General features: G+C 35.5%; 1 protein-coding gene across 3 annotated transcripts in view; it reads right to left on the reverse strand.

The window, feature by feature from the left end:
* Positions 1–10,991: 10,991 nt before the first annotated feature.
* Positions 10,992–18,347, reverse strand: part of LOC149574932 (protein kinase family protein / protein phosphatase 2C (PP2C) family protein) — a 91,970-nt gene continuing 84,614 nt past the window's right edge. For all 3 annotated transcript variants that reach the window (XM_089814787.1, XM_089814786.1, XM_089814785.1), the window contains 2 exons: positions 11,481–11,576; positions 10,992–11,338 (listed from right to left, as the gene is read on the reverse strand). In XM_089814787.1, coding sequence (XP_089670913.1) covers positions 11,144–11,338; positions 11,481–11,576 — 291 coding nt within the window. In that variant the 3' untranslated portion in view covers positions 10,992–11,143. The remainder of the gene's footprint in view (positions 11,339–11,480; positions 11,577–18,347) is intronic.

Here is an 18,347-nt window from a genome sequence, read left to right on the forward strand (position 1 = left end):
ATTTGAAATATTAAATTGTATGCAGAAGACTACCCAAATTGATTGTTGTTAATGAAAAATTGCAAACTACTAGCCACTATATTTACTAGCATATTGCTTAAAATAAAATTAATTTTGAAAAATCTTGCTATGCATTGATAACTTTTTAATAACACTTATTTTATTTTGTTTTTCTGATAATTTTTTAAAATTATCTATAAGATAAAATTAATTTATTTTTTATTGTTATAGGTCTTCTACAAAAGAATTTTGAACTATTAATAGTATCATAGAATGAATAGGAGAAAACTATGTTTTGTTAATTTATCATTTTGAATGCACATTTGATCATATTGATTGTTTGATTAACATTTAAAAAGTATAGTTGTTGAGTCAGGCTTGGTCTACTCCTTTCTTTTTTCTATTCTTTCACTCTCTCTTCCTGAAGATGGATCACTGAGTGTGATCTAAAATATTGATGCTAAAAATACACACAATCGAATCTAGAAATTTAATCACATGGATTGTAGAAATATGATAATGTTAAGTTCATGGTTATTGCATTATGATGTACATTGAAAAACAATAAATATAAATATGATGTTAAATTGATAAATCGTAATAGTTATGGTATATTTCATGTCTATGGTTGATGTAATATGATGCACACTCGAAAATAATTAATTAAAATCTTATGTTTTAATAACTCTTGATGGTTGTGGTACAATATTGGTTTGTGCTTGTTGCATATGATGTACACTAAAAAATAATTAATTTAAATCTTATATTTTGATTTAACTCTTGATAGTTGTGGTACATTGCAAATTTATGGTTGTTGCATTATGATGTACATTGAAAAACTGTTAATTTAAATTTTATGTTTTGATAACTTTTGGTGGTTATGGCACATTTTAAGTAAATGGTTGTTTCATTATGAATTGAACAATGCTCAACAATTCATATATCAATGAACAAACACCAAATTAATGAGGAACACTTTGATTATTTGTTCATGGCTTCTTGAATCAATCTTAACATACATTGGAAATTACCTCATAAAATATTTACTTGACAACCCCAAATACTTTCAAATTTGGCTATGTTCATAAAGTTTCGTAGATCACTACAAATCTAGTGAGATATATAGACCTTGTCGAAGATGCTAGCACATGTTTTCATTTAATATATCAATTACTCATTAGTTTACAAAAAAAATCACTTCTAGAATAGCCAAGATAGCTATTAAAATTATTTATTATTATTTTTCTTACCAATTTTATTATTAAAAAATATATATTTATTGTTTAATTTAAAAATTCAATTGACACATTATGTAAATTCATTATTCTACAAACTTTGACTTAGATATTATTTTACATTTTAATTATTACTTAAAATTTTAATACAATATAAGTAATGGTAATCTTATTATTTATTATATGTAAATATATTTCTCAAAAATATTTATTATTCATTTTACTTTTAATAATCTTACTTTCTACACTTTAAAAAAACAAGTGTATTAATTTTAATTAAATAAATGCAGTGAACCTTAAAAATAACATATCACTGGGATCTCTGTTTATAACTATACTTACCGGCTGATGGCTTCTTTCGTTGGGCACGAGAGACGTTCCATGCCTTGGATTTCTGATGTGGACTGTTAGAGTACGTTTGGATCGAACAGAACTGTCAGAGTACGTTTGGAAGGTCAGAGTACGTTTTCTTCCGGATAGTTAACAGAGGGAAATGTAACGACACTGGCTAGCCGGTACATTATCGTGGCTATTTAGCCAGTGCCCTAATGCTAGGTATATCTTTGTATCAAGGTTACCGGAAACGCTACTCCCCAACCCTAGACACGCGTATTGTCGTATCTGATACAGATACGAATACGAAATGGCACAAATAGGAGGGAAATTCGTTTCCACCCATTCCAGACGCATGCTAAAAATGTTGACTGCAACTTGCTAAAAACTTAGAGCCGAATTTAGGGAAAAAACCGGTTACCTATAGTTTTAAACGGCAGTACTTTCACGGGCCAAAATGATCGTCAAGTTTTTGTTTTCGACTAATTAGTGCTTAGGTAATAGTCGAATTCATTAAGATTTTAAGTTCTTATTAAGTCCCAAAAAAAATTATTTTTATTTTACTATTATTATTTAAATTTATTGATTTGCGTCTGTCGTTTTCAGCTCATAGGTAATGTTATTTTTTGATTTGGTTTGATTTTTCATTTTAGTTTTCCCTATTATTTGTCTGAGTTTCATAAATTATTTTCAATTTTTTTTAATAGGATTCCAATTTCATATAGTTCAAATTTAATTTTAATTTTCAATCTTATAATAATATTATAATTAATCAATGAAATTATTATATTAATATGTAGTTTAGAAAAGTGAATAAATAAATATAAAGTATAATAGTTTAATTTTAATATTATTTAGTTTTTAAAATAAGTTAAATTTAAAATTAAAATAAGAATTTTACAATTATTAAATTTTAAATTAAATTTATCTTTATATTTTTATTTATTTTTGTTAAAATTTAATTATTTAAACTTTATAAAAATCATCAAATAACATTAATAATTATATAGATATTTGATGAAATTAATTAATATTATAAGTATATTTAATTTATTATTAAATTATAAAATAATTTATATTCAAGTTTTGAAGATATATTCTTGTAAAATTAAATCGAAAAATTTCAAGGTGGTGGAGGTTTTAAATGGAGGTGTCATGAGTGTCTAATTGATTATAATGGTTCTTATACGAGGGTTCGTGGACACCTTTGTCGCATAAAAGGTACAGGATGTGAAGTGTGCCCTAGTCCAAAGGTTGATGGTCAACAAGGGAAGGGATTGTCACATGAGAAGATTGCAAAGTATCAAAAAGAAGAGAACAAAGCTAATAGTCAAGTTCAAAAGTCAACACAAAGGTCAAGTCTCAATAGACCTCCTTTGCATCCAACTTCAGGAACATCTACTAGTGACAAGAGGCACAGTTTAAGACCTCTTGAAAAGGCATTTAATTTGCAAAGTCAAGAGGATATGGATTAGAGTATTGCACGTTGTCTATATGCGAATGTAGTTTCATTTAATGTGGTTCGCTCTCCATATTGGCAAGAGATAGTTACGTCTATTAATGAAGCTCCAAAAGGATACCAAAGCCCAAGGTACAAGAAGGTCCGTACTACTCTTTTGATTAAAGAAAAATATATTATTGATAGACTGTTGCAAGTGATCTGAGATTCATGGAAAACTTCAAGGTTTTCCATCATTTGTGATGGATGGAAGGATGCTAGAAACAGGCCACTAGTCAATGTGGTTGCAGTGAGCCCAAAGGGGGCAATGTTTTTTATATTACAATAATAGATAAGACGTCTATTATTAGTTAATGGTTATCTTGTAAATATCTTAAGCTTTAGTTTGCTTTCATTTTTTGCTTTCTTTGGAATAGAATGTTTCTATTCTTTACGATCGTTTCCTAAGGAAACATTGTCTCATTCTTTTGTATAAATTGACCTTTCGGTCTCTGTTATTAATAAGCAAGTATTTACCAATTACCTCGTAATATGGTATCAGAGCTAAATACTTAAATTTTTTCGAAAAAATTTATAATTTCTTCTTGAAATTATTTGTTTAAACTTTTCCAAAATTATTTCAGCTAATTTCTCCAAAACCCACCTAGGGTTTTCTGCTTGGAGAAATTCCCGAATTAGGGTCTGCAAATCGCGTGGAAATCGTGGCCATTTTTTACCATTTGTGACTGGTATATGCAACTCGCGATTTCTTTTGACCGAACTCCTCTGCAAATCACGGCTTCATGACTGGAAAAATGCATTTTTTGGAGGTCTGTGTATGGTCGGCCAGCATCTAAAATTCACAGGGGTCCTTCAAACATTAAAAAAACCCTATATTTTGATTGCAAACTCTCGATTTTTTAGAGGTCCGACATCCGTAGTTTTTCCCTGTTCGCGTGACCTCAAGGCGTCGATTTTCTGAGTTTATCTGCGTTTTTCCTCCGCCATATTGCCATGACCTCCTTCCAGTATTGGTCGACTGTGAAAACCACCATTTTTTTGCAAATTTGACCTTCAAAAGCTGCTGGCTAGGGTTTTGTTCGAAACCCTAATTTTTGGGGTCGAAAATATATTTTGTTTGCAGATTCTTGGTGGGTTTTTCGAGAGCTCAACTAGGTTGTCGTCCGTTTTTCTGGGTGCCTCGATTTTTGTGTCTCGATTTTCAAGCCAACGGATCCAAAAAACGACAGCAAATTCCTTCTGGGTTTTTTGAGCTCTCTTCTGGGTCATTCTCTGATTCTTTTGGGTCTTCCGTATTTTTGCCTCGAAAAGCGTGTCATGGCATCTCTGACAAATGTTTTGCTCGAACATAATTCCAAATTCAATGGTCGCAATTATGGAACCTCGAAGCAGCGCATCATCGCAATCTTCGAATATCGAAACACCGATCAACTTGTTATGGGTGTTACGCAGCGTCCGACTTCTCCAGGTCCTGATCAAGATACATGGGATTTGAACAATCGAGAGGCAGTAATGCTTCTCAAACTATCCGTAGCTGATGACCAGCTTTCTCAGATTCCATCCGGCAAGACAGCTGCCGAAATCTGGACACATCTAAAAGGTCTTCATGAGACTTCCGACAAGAGCAGAGCCTTCTTTCTGAAAAACACTCTTTTTTTTATTGTCATGGATGAGCGCACCTCGCTCTAGGCACACCTGAATCGGATTCAGGAAATCCGTGATCAGTTACTTGCCATCGATCACAAGATGGAGGAAGAGGATATTGTGGTAATCACTCTTTGGAGTTTACCAAAATCCTATGAGCATTTTATCGAGACTCTCAACATCACATCTACTGGTGTTGATCTAAAGTTCACTGATCTCTGCACCCTGCTGCTTTAGCAAGATCGGTGGAAACAACAGTTTGGTAGCAGCTCCAGTTCCACCTCCACTGAGCAAGCCTTTGCTGCGAAATCCTTTCAGAAGGATAAGGGCAAGTTTCAGCAACCATCTCAGTAGAAGTCTTCTGCTGCAGCATCCGATGGTACCAAAAAGAAGAACATTCAATGCAACTACTGTCACAAGTTTGGTCATATGAAGGTTGAATGTTGGAAACGCTTAGCTGCCCAGTCTAAGCAATCAGGTTTGCAACCCAAAGCGAACAGTGCAGAGCACACTGAGCAGGCGGAATCTGCCTTTTACGCCTTCATGGCTAAAAGACCCACAGATCATGTGAAGTCATCTGCCTGGTACATTGATTCAGGTGCCTCTGGACATTTCACTCACCGCAGAGACTGGTTTACTGACTACCAGCCTTATTCAGATTCTGTTATTTTTGGTGGTGGAGAAGAGTACACGGTTGTTGGTAAAGGCAACATTCAAATTCAGTCTGTTGGGAGGAAACTCATATTCCTTGATGTGTACTACGTTCCAGGGATGGAACTAAATCTACTCTCGGTCAGTCAGTTGCTGCGACATTCTCCACACTTGGCAGTCACCTTCAGTTCACATCAGTGCACCATCACTGATCGGGCGACTAAGTCTATTGTTGCAGTTGGTCTTGAGGATCATGGTCTTTTCAGACTTACTGATTCTGGTGATTCTCAGGACTTAGCTATGGCTGCTTGGCGATCTTTCATCAGCACACTTTGGCATCAGTGATATGGGCACTTAAATGTGCATTATCTCTCACAACTTGCTCGGGATGAGCTTGTTCTTGATTTGCCAGAGATTCAAACTCAACACCTTGGAGTTTGTGACACATGTCAGGCTAGGAAGCAACATCGCACACCTTTCCCCAGTGGCGATTCTTGGCGAGCTTCTCAAGTACTTCAGCTTGTTCATGCTGATATCTGCGGTCCTATGGCCACTCCTTTTGTTCTTGGGTACAGGTATTTTCTGTTGTTTGTAGATGATTTCAGTAGAAAAATGTGGGTGTATTTTCTTAAAAAGAAATTCGATGCATTTACTATATTTCAAAAGTTTAAACCCTTAGTTGAAAAAGAGTCTGGGTAATCTATTATTACTCTTAGATCAAACAAGGGGGGGGAATTTTGTTCTAATGTTTTCTCCAGCTTCTTGGATACACATGGCATCCAACGCCAGTTCACCACACTAGACACGCCACAACAGAACAGTGTAGTTGAACGTCGGAACAGGACAATCACTGAGATGGCTCGTTCCATGCTCGAACACAAACATGTTCCGAAGTGTTTTTGGGCAGAAGCAGTTAACACTGCTTTTTATCTGTTGAACCGGTCACCCACAGTAGCAGTCAAAGGTAAAACTCCGGAAGAGGCCTGGTCAGGTCGCAAGTCCATAATCAGTCACCTGACGGTTTTTGGCTCTCTTGCTTTTGTTTGGATCCTTGATGCTTCACGCACCAAGTTGGATGCCAAGAGTCAGAAATTGATGCTTGCTGGATATAGCAGTCTTCACAAAGCCTACCGCCTTGTTGATGTTGAGACATCTCGTCTCATATACAACCGCGACGTAGTCTTTGATGAGCAGCGAGGACCATTCATGCCTGTTTCTCCTATTCCTGATCCAGCCGACCCACCTATGCAGGGTCATGATTTGGGAGTTCGGCTTCCATTAGGTCCACCTAATGGGAGGGCTCTAATAGCTCTTGCAGCTCCAGTCATGCCAATGATACCTGTACAGACACCTCCGGCTTCTCCTGCAGGATCACCTCGTTTTGAAGATGCTTCACCTGAGTTTGATCCAGATTCTTCTGATGAAGATCTTGCTGATCAAGCATCTCCTAGTACTACTGTTGGTCATTCTCCTCTCTGGCCTAAGTGGTGGGCTAAGACACTTGCTGATCTTCATGATGATGAGCTCATTGATGGGAAAACTACTCGAAAAAAGAGCAAAACTACAAATTCTGTTAACTTTGCTCTTATGGCCAACATTCACAGTGTGTTTGAACCTCAAACATATTCCGAGGCTAAAGGAATTCCAGAGTGGGAACAGGCTATGCAATCTAAACACCAGAGCCTGCTGAAGAACAACACTTGGGTCCTTTCTGATCTTCCCCCAGGGAAGAAACCCATTAGCTGGAAATGGGTCTACAAAATCAAATAAAAATCAAATGGTACTTTGGATAAGTAAAAAGCTCGTTTAGTGGCAAAGGGCTTTTCTTAGCGTCAGGGCATTGATTATGAGGAGACCTTTGCTCCTACTGCAAAGATGAGCACCATCAGATTAGTCCTAGCCATGGCAGCACAGTTTGGCTGGAAAGTCCATCAGATGGACATAAAGAGTGCTTTCCTGAATAGTGATCTCCATGAAGAGGTCTACATGACGTAGCCTCCTGGTTTCAAGGTTGCTGGTAAAGACCATCAGGTTCTCAGATTGGTAAAAGCTCTCTATGGTTTGAAGCAAGCCCCTCGGGCATGGTACATCAAGATTGATACGTACCTCAGCGATCAAGGCTTCAAGAGGAGTTCTTCAAACTCAAATCTGTACATCAAGACTACTGACAGTGACATCATCCTTCTGGTTATCTATGTGGATGATCTGATCATCACTGGCAGTTCGGCATCTTTGATTCAGGGAATCAAACAACACTTATGCCAGTCTTTTGATATGACTGACCTTGGGCTCATGCATTATTGCTAAGGTGTTGAAGTTTGGCAACAGTCTTCTGGTATATTCATCTCTCAGTCCAAATATGCCAGGGCTTTGTTAGACAAATTCCGAATGCAGGATTGCAAACCTGCATCTACACCTATGGAGAAAGGTCTCAAGTTATCAGCCAAGTCTGATTCTCCTTCCGTTGATGATACTACGTATAGGCAACTAGTAGGCAGCCTCATCTACCTATCTGCTACTAGGCCTGATATCAGCTTCGCAGTCAGCTATATTTCACGCTTTATGACAGCTCCTAAGGCTGATCATTGGATGGCAGCAAAGCGTGTGCTTCGTTATGTGAAGGGCACTTCTGATTATGGACTTCTGTATTCTCGGAGTTCTAATCCTAAACTCAGTGGGTTCACAGATTCAGATTGGGCAGGCTCTGTTGATGATAAAAAGTCAACATTTGGATATGTGTTCAATTTGGGATCTGGTGTAGTCACATGGACCAGCAAGAAGCAGCAGGCAGTTTCTCTCTCTTCTACAGAGGCTAAATATAGAGGGACTGTTAAGGCAGGATGTGAAGCTGTCTGGCTTCGTCGGATGGTTGGGGATATGCAGATGTCACCAGCAGGACCGACTACTCTGTTTGTTGATAACGAAGGCGTTATCAAGTTAGCACGGAATTCAGTCTTCCATGAACAAACCAAGCATGTGGATGTTCATTGTCATTACATACGACAGCTGGTTGAAGACAGGACCATAGATCTGCAGTATGTTCCTACCACAAATCAGACTGTAGACATTCTCACCAAGCCTCTTGGTCCTGATAAGTTTGTCAAATTCAGAGGACAGCTTGGTGTGTTAGATAGATTAACCATTAAGGGAGGGTATTACAATAATAGATAAGACGTCTATTATTAGTTAATGGTTATCTTGTAAATATCTTAAGCTTTAGTTTGCTTTCGTTTTTTGCTTTCTCTAGAATAGAATGTTTCTATTCTTTACGGTCGTTTCCTAAGGAAACATCGTCTCATTCTTTTGTATAAATTGACCTTTCGGTCTCTGTTATTAATAAGCAAGTATTTACCAATTACCTTGTAATATTTTAGAGCAGTGGAATGCAAGGTTGAAGAAAAAGATACATAGTTTATTGCTAACATTCTAATGGAAGCAATTGAATCTGTGGGGCCAAAAAGTGTTGTTCAAGTGATCATAGATAATGCAAAAGTATGTAGAGCAGTCAGGTTGGTTGTGGAAGCAAGATATCCAAAAATTTGGTGGATTCCTTGTGTAGTTCATTCTTTGAATTTGATGCTACAAAAAATTGGCACAATTCAATGGATACAAAAGATTTATGAAGAAGCCAAAGAAATTCAGATGTTTATTTGTAATTATCACGTCACAGGCCATTTATAGACAATTTGCCAAGCTGGAGTTATTAAAGGTAAATTTCTTGTCTTAAAAATTAAAAATATTCAAATGTGTTTATGATCTATATGTTTTTAAAAAAAAAAAAATTTTATTGAAGGTGGTTGAAACACACTTTGCCACACATTACATTGTTCTCAAACAGCTTCTTGATGTCAAACAAGCTTTGAAAAGTATGGTGATTAGTGACATTTGGGCAGTATGGAGACAATCACAAACAAATAGAGAAAATAATGTAAGGACATTAATTCTTGATGAGCATTGGTGGGCTCAAATAGATTATTTACTATCTTTCACTGAGCCAATACGCCCTCATTCGTCGGTGTGATACTGATAAGCTAATATTAGTTGACATCTATGATTGCATAGATATAGTGGTGGAGCAAGTTAGAGATATTATGATAGCAAATGAACAAGATCCCTTTGAATTATTTTATAAGCAAATATATGAGGTAATAAAAGAGAGATGGGATAAAAGGACAACTCCTTGCAACTTTTGGCATATGCTTTAAACCCTAAGTACTATCATGTTGATATGTTAGCATTGCCAAATAGGACAGCACCAAACAGGGATGTTGAGGTTGTTGAAGGATATAAACAAGCTTTCAAGAAAATGTTTACAGATCCTAGAGTTGCTGTAGAGATTTGAGATGAGTTTGGGACATTTGCTTCCTCTGATGGAACTTATGCAGATGTTGATGCAATGGCAGATAAAAAAGAAATGGATCCTATAAAGTGGTGGAACTTCCATGGTACCTTGACTACACATTTGCAAAAGCTAGCCATCAAACTTCTATCACACATCTGATTTTATATCAATTATTCTAATAAGAATTATTTCTTATTTTAATTTTATTTGATTGTTTGTGTCTTCGTAACTTATAATATAAACACTTTTATTGCAGGTTTCTAGTTCTTCTGCATCTGAGAGGAATTGGAGTACATATGGCTTTATCCATTCTGTGAAATGAAATAGGTTGGCAGCCAGCAAAGCAGAGGACCTTGTCTATGTGCATTCCAATCTTCGTCTATTGTCACATTCCTCCACAAACTACATCAAAGGACCCAATAGACTTTGGGATGTACAACAAGAGATAAGTGACATTGATGTATCCATAAATGCATTGACACATCTCAACCTCAATTTTGAGAATTCTGACAAATTCGGAGGCTCCTTAGGTGAATTGTCAATGGGTTCTAAGAATCTAAGTGGTGGTCGCACTTGATCCAACTATCCTAGCTCTTTAGATGATCTTGATGATCTAGATCTCGAGATTCAAGAGAATAGTGATGATATTTTTGATAGCATGTGATTCTGCCAAACTATTAGTATTTATGTATTTGAATTTTGTTTTAATAATAAAACTATATCTAACTACAGTATTTTGGAATATGTCGCAATTATGTGTTTATAATGCTTCAATTATAATGAAAATCTTCTTTAATGACTCAGAAAATTTGTTATATATATAAGTGTTTTATGAATGTCGTATCCTGCCATTCCCAAATGAGAGGTCCCAAAAAATAGCCGTACCCATACCTGATATCGTACCCGTATCCGATACCGTATATGTGTCCATGCAACCTTGCTTTGTATTGTTTCTATATGCCAAGTAAGTGGCACTTTGTAATGCCTTCAACTATTAATAAAATAACTCTTACTACCGATCAAAAAGCAATTATGGTTGGGGTTCAATTAAGATTAAAGCAAGGTTGCATTTTGGGTTTATTCTTATCAATTTTTTTAAGGGCTTCACCATCTTAAATTCCAATGGAGATCTTATATTTAGGAATGGCCATGTACACTTTTTCTTCCTGCCACATTTTGTATCAGTAGTTTTTATGTAATTAAAGATTCCTCTGTAATACAAAAATTATCAGCATGCACATTGAATCTACAGACCCACTTACTAGTTTTGAACTAAAATTACAAAAGTAGGAGTAAATAAAATGTGTGAATCTGTAGACACACTTACTAGTTTTAATCTAAAATTACAATAAATAATAAATGAAAAATAGGCGAATGTGACCTCAAGAATTACATTTTTCTACGTTCAAAGGCTAATATATAGTTCATGGGAGCTGGAAAGAATTCGTATTGATTGTTCACTAAAAAGACCAACCACATTCAATAGATGCGCTCCACGGTAGCAACTGGATTAAGAAAAATAACAATTACAGTGATGTTATCTTTACTACCTCTTGTTAGAGCTTCTGTTGCAAGTCGTTTGGAACACATGCTAGGTTCTTTGACAGTGTCTTTGATAAGAGAAATGACATCTTCATTACTTAATGTATCCCAAAGCCCGTCACTTGCCATCACCTGAAAGATCAAAGAAAATCATTAATATTGATATTAAAAAAAATTCACACTTCAGACACTCTTTTTCATAAATGGCTCGTGGGTTTTCATTCTCTCTCTCATAATTACAATGAATTTTTAATAAAAGGGAATATAAGATTACCACGTATTCATCATCAGGCGATAACAAAGTTTCTGTGATTTCTGGTTCAGCAGTTACAGCCGGCTTCAGATCATCATCACCAATAGAGCGAGTAACCTGAGATAAAATGGATGAAATAGTTCAAGTTTTCATAATATCTGTGTGGAGAAGTTAGTTAATCTATAAATGGAACAGTGGATCACTAACCTGCATATAAATAGGATTAGAGATGCTGCAGTAATGCTATAATTATGCACCAAGCTACTTATAAATCTTATTTTTTTAAGTGAAAAAAACTATATGTTGAAGGGTGAGAGAGTTAACATCAGTATCACTCATTAATGGAGTCTTGAGGTTGCCAAAATTTAACATTTTATGTTGTTTCTGAGATATTATGATCAAACTACAGCTCTGAAAGTGTCTTTACAAGTTTTCCTTGAAAGTCAAGGTTTCTGCCAGTGCCTAAATCAGTGCTATCAATGATTTAAGCAATCTCAAGATTCATGCAAGTAGATGAGTGCTTAAAATTAGCACTTGTTGAATACAACTCCTGATTCCATTTCATTGTGGTGGCAGATGGCTTATTTAATAATAGATGTAAGGCTAAAACAACTGTTTGTAAAGGAGAGAAGTCCAATAAACCGGTTCAAAAGGAACAGTACATATATAATCTGATGTATTAATAGAAAGTAAAACTCTATTACAAAATAACGTATTTAGCAAAATTCTTTGGGTGAAAAAGCCGCACAATAGAAGCTTCTTTATTGTATAAAATTCAATCATTTGTCACTATAATAAGAAAAAACCATACCCAATCCTTTAGATTACATGAACATTAATAGACACACCAACATAGTGTTACATTTTGCATGAATCATACCAAAAATAAACATAAAAGTTATTTAATGGCATACCAACTATTGAACATGGAAAATATACACCAATGTTTTCATAATAACCAAATATTAAAACATAGTAATCACTGTCATGCGTACTCATGATGCATAATTACTGCTGTTTCTAAATATGATGCAAAATTCTAAAATGCAATTCAAGATCATGCATTTTCAAAACTGGATGGTCAGACAAAAAGGTTGTTCTGGCAAATACAATGCATATCCTTCCTTTACATAATGAAATAGCCTTCTCTTGTAACCCCTTCCTAAATTTCTTCTTACATGTTCATGCTCCAGTATCAAGTCCGTTTAAAATGTGGTTTACTGAAAGATACATAGTTTTTTAATCCAACTGCAATATCTATATTTGACAGCGGGGGCTCCACTTAGTGAACCTGAATCATAGCACATGCGTTCATGAAATACTAAAGAATCCCCTTATTTTCAAAAAATGTTTCCCCCTTTTTTTTGTCACCCTGCTCAATACCCACCCAATAGTACTACACCCATTTTCCTATATAAATCCCCTACCTCCCGCAAAAAATAACCCTCCCCCCTTTTTTGCCCATTTTAAACCCCCCAATATGAAACCCATGTGGTATTGTATTGCTCCTTCAGTGGAGACCCTATTTATTTGACATGTCTTCTGACTGAAACTTCCATTCCAACTAGCAATATGTCTAAGAACTACCCGCACAACAAAAACAACAATAGTAATATTTCACTTTCTAAATTCTCTAGGGATTCGGAATTTTTAGCATGACATCCCCCAACCCAACCAGCAAACACCCATTGTACTCCATCCTTGTGTATCTTGAACATAAAGACAAATCGACCTTTGGACACAAACACTCATTGACATGAGTGTAAACAAAAAAAATTTCATTTGGATTTGTATTACTTTAAATTCCCTTGATCAACTGATGCAGCATCAAACAAGATACTGATCAACAAAAATGGCCGAAAATTCATACTGAATGAAATGAACACAAGATCCAGCATCAAAATATATGTAATATAATTATGAAAACTGAAGATTGCTTCAAGAAAAAAGAAGATATATTGATGTCTACCAATGACCAAAGAATATAAATAAAAATCATTAAGTAGAACTAATAATTAAAGTCTAGAACCACGGGGGTAAATCTTAGACAAAAAGAAAAAATGACAAAAGTCTTACAAACATAACACACAACCACGCGAGGAAGGTTTTTTTGAAGTAAAATAAAGTTTATGGAAACCATGGTTGAAGGTAGAGAAGACGAGATTCCAAAATCACTTTCAACTCCCATGAAAGTGTCAATATTGACAATTTGCATGGAAGAATGGCCTACAATGCTCCTAACTGGACAATCTTGGGGTTGTAAAGAATGATCCCCAAAAACTCTCCTACTAGTCAAAGATCATCTAGAAGTGGAAAGGAAAAAGGGACAGATAAAATCAACTCAAAAAATTGGGACACTGGAAATGGAACAAGAATGGTTTACAAAATTTCTTAGGTTGGAAGGGAGGGAGACACTATGATCACAAACATAAACGAGTAATGTTGGTCTATGTTTTAAATGCATAGAAAACTACATATTAGTCCGAGTCTCCATTATATAGAATGTCATTGCAATAGTATTTCACCCAATCTCATTCTTTCAAACCCTATTGCTTCTATTCCCAAGAACATAGTTCATAACTTCATACAACTATTGCCAATCTATAGAATCTTATCTAAATAACTCCTAGCAATCTTCAAAAGTATAGCCTCTTTCATGATCATTCTACAATTTTGGAGCTAATAGTACCAAATTTGGAGCTCTCAAAAGCTCACCATACATGACCTTTGAATCTGCTTCCAAGGGCTTCAAAGAGGCTATCTCTATATCCATTATGCCTAAAGTATTATTTCTCAGCACTCAAATCTGTCGCTTATGAGTGTCCTTGTAAGATGTCCCCGTGCAGCTGCTCAAACTTCAAAACTTTTATTTCACCGCATTCTACTAGCTCCCTTATGGAATGATACCTAATTCCAATATACTTTCTTTGTCTATTGAAGACTGGATTCTTCATCAAGGCTATTTATAATATATTATTATAAAATATAGTTTTACCATTGTCATGTTCTTTCAAATTTGTTAAGATTTTGCATTCCCAAATAGCATGAAATGTTGCATTTGTTGTTGTATAATCACCATTAACTATAGAGAGGGAAGCTATTGGTTGCTTCTTAGAAGCCCACAAAATAGTCAGTGAACCCAAATGGAGAACACTTCCTGATTGTGTAATGTCCCCAATTTGGGATATTAGCATAGTAACATGGAGACACGTCCCCCCCATTTTTGCCCCACTTCCTGGAGATTTGGACTCACCGGGGACTTGGGCACTTTGTCCCCTCGTCCCCAGCAATGCCACCAAATTCCACCACTTTTGCCAAGGATGGGGGACGTCCCGATGTTGACTATTTGTTGATTTGGCTATTTATGTTCAATGTTCAATGTTCCAATCCATCCAATGTTCAAGTATTTAGTCTTTTACATCTTTATATCTTATATTGCAATACATCTTTTCATAACTAGCATTTAAAGTACCATATGTATATATATACACACCCCCTCCTATCCCCCGCCACCATCCCCCCATCGTCCCCCCACCGTCTCCAAATTAAAGCTCCTATGACCCCCCGACCCGAAAACTTGTCCCCCCATTCTGTCGTCCCCTCATCCCCCAGGGTGGTGTAACTACGGATATTAGAGAAAATTAAGCTAAATGCGTGAAATATTTTCAAGTGACTTAAATGGAGCTTTAGGAAGATTATTTTAAGTCATTTTAATATTAAAAAGGAGATCAAAAGGTGGCAAAAGGGGAAGAGGACGAAGGACAAAAGGAGGAATGTGAAGAGTCACCAGGTTGACCTTAAAGAAGGGAGAGGAGCTCATTTGCAAACATGTTTGGATATTGGTTTTGGATTTAGATTCCTTCTCTTAAAGAATTGGAGGCTCAGCTTTAGCGAGATTGAGGATGGGAACCCTCCAAATGAAAGACGGTGAACGAAAACCAATTGTCTACAGAGACGTCATATCAAGTGTCTCACTTATGCTCAATTTTTATTTCTATTCTCCAATATGATTGTCAATTTTGTATTTACAATTAGAGATGAACATCATTGCATTGAAGAATTTGATTGTAATATTCGTTGGGAAATTATATTGTTGTCAATTATTTATGCATAGTGCTGAAAAGTGGAATAAAAAACATTTTTTCCCAAGGGTATTATTTATTGGTTTAAATCTAAAGTCATAAGAATTTTCTATTATAATTCTAAATATTATTTTGTGAAGGATTTGGTTAAATATCTCGGGTGGGATATTACAATGGTATCAAAGCCAAAAATCTTGCTAGCCTATGAGTCCTTTTGAGTGAAAGAGTATTTGACAGAGAAAATACTAGAGATATATTTTGGGGAACCAGTTCTGGTCTATGGTGGTATTTGTGTTATTGGTAATTCATTAAGTTGACGGCACATAAATACTTACGCATATGTCCCATGACAAAGAGCAGCTATTGGGCATTTATGAACTAGGTTTTGATACAAAGATACAACTTGCTATTTAATATAGTAGGTGGGAAATACTCTTCTAGCGAGCACCAAAATACAAACAACATTCATAAACTAGTGTCGTAGAACTTAAAGGTCTTAATGGAACAAACCTCATATTTTTTAAGAAATTATTTAAGTGGCAAATATTGTACCGGAAACATAGGCGGAGAAGTTTCTATTGAGCTAATTTAATTTAAAGTTGCAAATATTGACTTAGCGACCTACAAAATAAGAGCTCAAAAACAATAATTATCGTGGGACCCGACGATCATAGGTTGCATTTGAGTAAATATTGATGTGTCCGTAAATATATTACATCAAGTGTTGCAAGTTCTAGCCACAAGGTGTTCGAAGAAGTCAAGTGTGTGGGTCGTACCTACAATCTTTTGGCAATCTTTGAATACATCCAACTATATTGCTTCAATGGTGGGCTCTTGCTTTCCTATCATCATCCTTGTAGAGCTATTGCAAGTGTTAGACTTTAGACAGCAATTAAAGCTTTAGCATTGCATCATAAAATACTACTAGCTCGGGTTGCTTATTTTGAGGGGTTGTGTGTTGTTTAGAGCCATTATCGAAAATGGAGGAAAATCTTGAGACTGGAAAATAATCAACAGAATTTCTATTGAAGACTTGAGGCAACAGTTATATGCAACTCTTTCCAAATGCCACAAAAATGGTTTAGCGTAAATACTTCCAGCCACAATTTTGTGTTTGGTGCACATATGATAATCTTTCCAATGACATAATAAAGGTGAGAAGTTAATCCAATGTTTTCCATGAATGTTATTTGGACCCAAGCTATCTTACTTTATATTATTGGGTGCTAGCTGGAAGCGGTGATTGGAAAATATAGAGTGCAACAAGAAATCACAGAAACAGAGAGAGAGGCAGGAATGCAAAACTACATATATGGTTGAAATAAGTTTACAGGTACTCATTTGTTGACAGGAGTTTTAATTGTCTCTACTAATATTGTCATTCCTAAAACATTAATCGCTCAGAGGTGGAAACAGTTATACTAATATTGTTATACTATCGTTCTTTGAGTATAATTGGAGGAACTAGAATATTAATATTGTTATAGTTATTAAATAATTTGAAATTCATTATGGTGGAGTTCCCTACATGGGCTTGTTCTTTTGAGCTATCTCGAATGTCACTGGTTGAGTTTGCATAACGATTGTATGGTCAAGAATAGAATCATCCTCTAGACCAATAATTTCAAAATTTTCATTTTGGCAAATCCAATTACTAGCAGTTACTAAAAAATGCCTATATCAGTTGTGTTAACCATTTTAAGAAATTGCAAATTTGATAACAGGCTCGACTGCTGGATAGGCAGAGTCTGGTCAAACTTTTTGTAATGTCCCTTTTTTTGGGGACACTAGAAAATTACACGTCCAAGTTATAAGACAATTAAAAATGACTTTGGAGTTCAATTAAAACTATTTGAAAAGTCTCTTTTAACTAAAGAAGGGGAAAAGGTGACAAAGGAGATAACATGAAAGACGAAATAGGAATCTAAAGAGTTGCAGTTGAGCTTTAAAGAGGGGATCTCTTTCTTTTGTAGCTATGCTTGGATTATTGCTTGGTTTTGGAGAACTTGAGTTTCTTTTGGAGAATCATTGGGAGAGTTTACATCTTCCATTTCAGACCCGAGGATGCAAACCTTCAAGTCATTGTTGGTGGATTGGATGTAGCCCCAGTTCATCACTTCAGTGGATTCCAGACAAGGTTCACATTTTGTTCTAATGTGTTTCCAATCTTACCATTGTTGCCTATGTTTATGATTGGGATTTGATATCTTGTTATTGTATTGCTGAAGTATAATGCAATAACATTGGAGGTATTTTAATGAACATTTATCGATTTATTTGCTGGTTTATATTACTGGTTTGGTTTGCATGAGTTATCTATGGGTGCTGAAATCTATTTGTCAGAAAAATTAGTAGAACATTCATTAGGAATATTACAGTGGTATCAAAGCTAAAAATCCTGCCATACTGTGGAGTTAATTTGGAAAAAAATTTACAGAAATTTTATCAGAAGGAATTCTTTAAAGAGAAATTTTCAGGAAATACAGTTGAGAAATTTGTACAGCTATATTAGGTACAACCCATTTGTCTTAGCAAGCTGCAAATGAATAATTTCTAGAGCTGTTAATTATACAAAAGGTTCTATTATATACAGATATATTTGGGCAAATCATATATAGTTTTTTCTGAAGTTAGCAGGACCCTTCCAATTTTAATATGTGAAATATGTGAAAGACATTAATTTTTGTAATCACATGAAGCGCAAGCGGACAATTCATGCTTTAAAAGGTTGTGAAGACACAATGATACTATGCTATGCCAATCCCCTACCATTTCGGCTTCAACTATCTTTTTCTCTGAATCGGCA

Source organism: Cupressus sempervirens, chromosome 2, assembly GCF_028749045.1.
Source record: "Cupressus sempervirens isolate cs-2001-9-10 chromosome 2, ASM2874904v1, whole genome shotgun sequence".
Classification (NCBI taxonomy): Eukaryota; Viridiplantae; Streptophyta; class Pinopsida; order Cupressales; family Cupressaceae; genus Cupressus; species Cupressus sempervirens.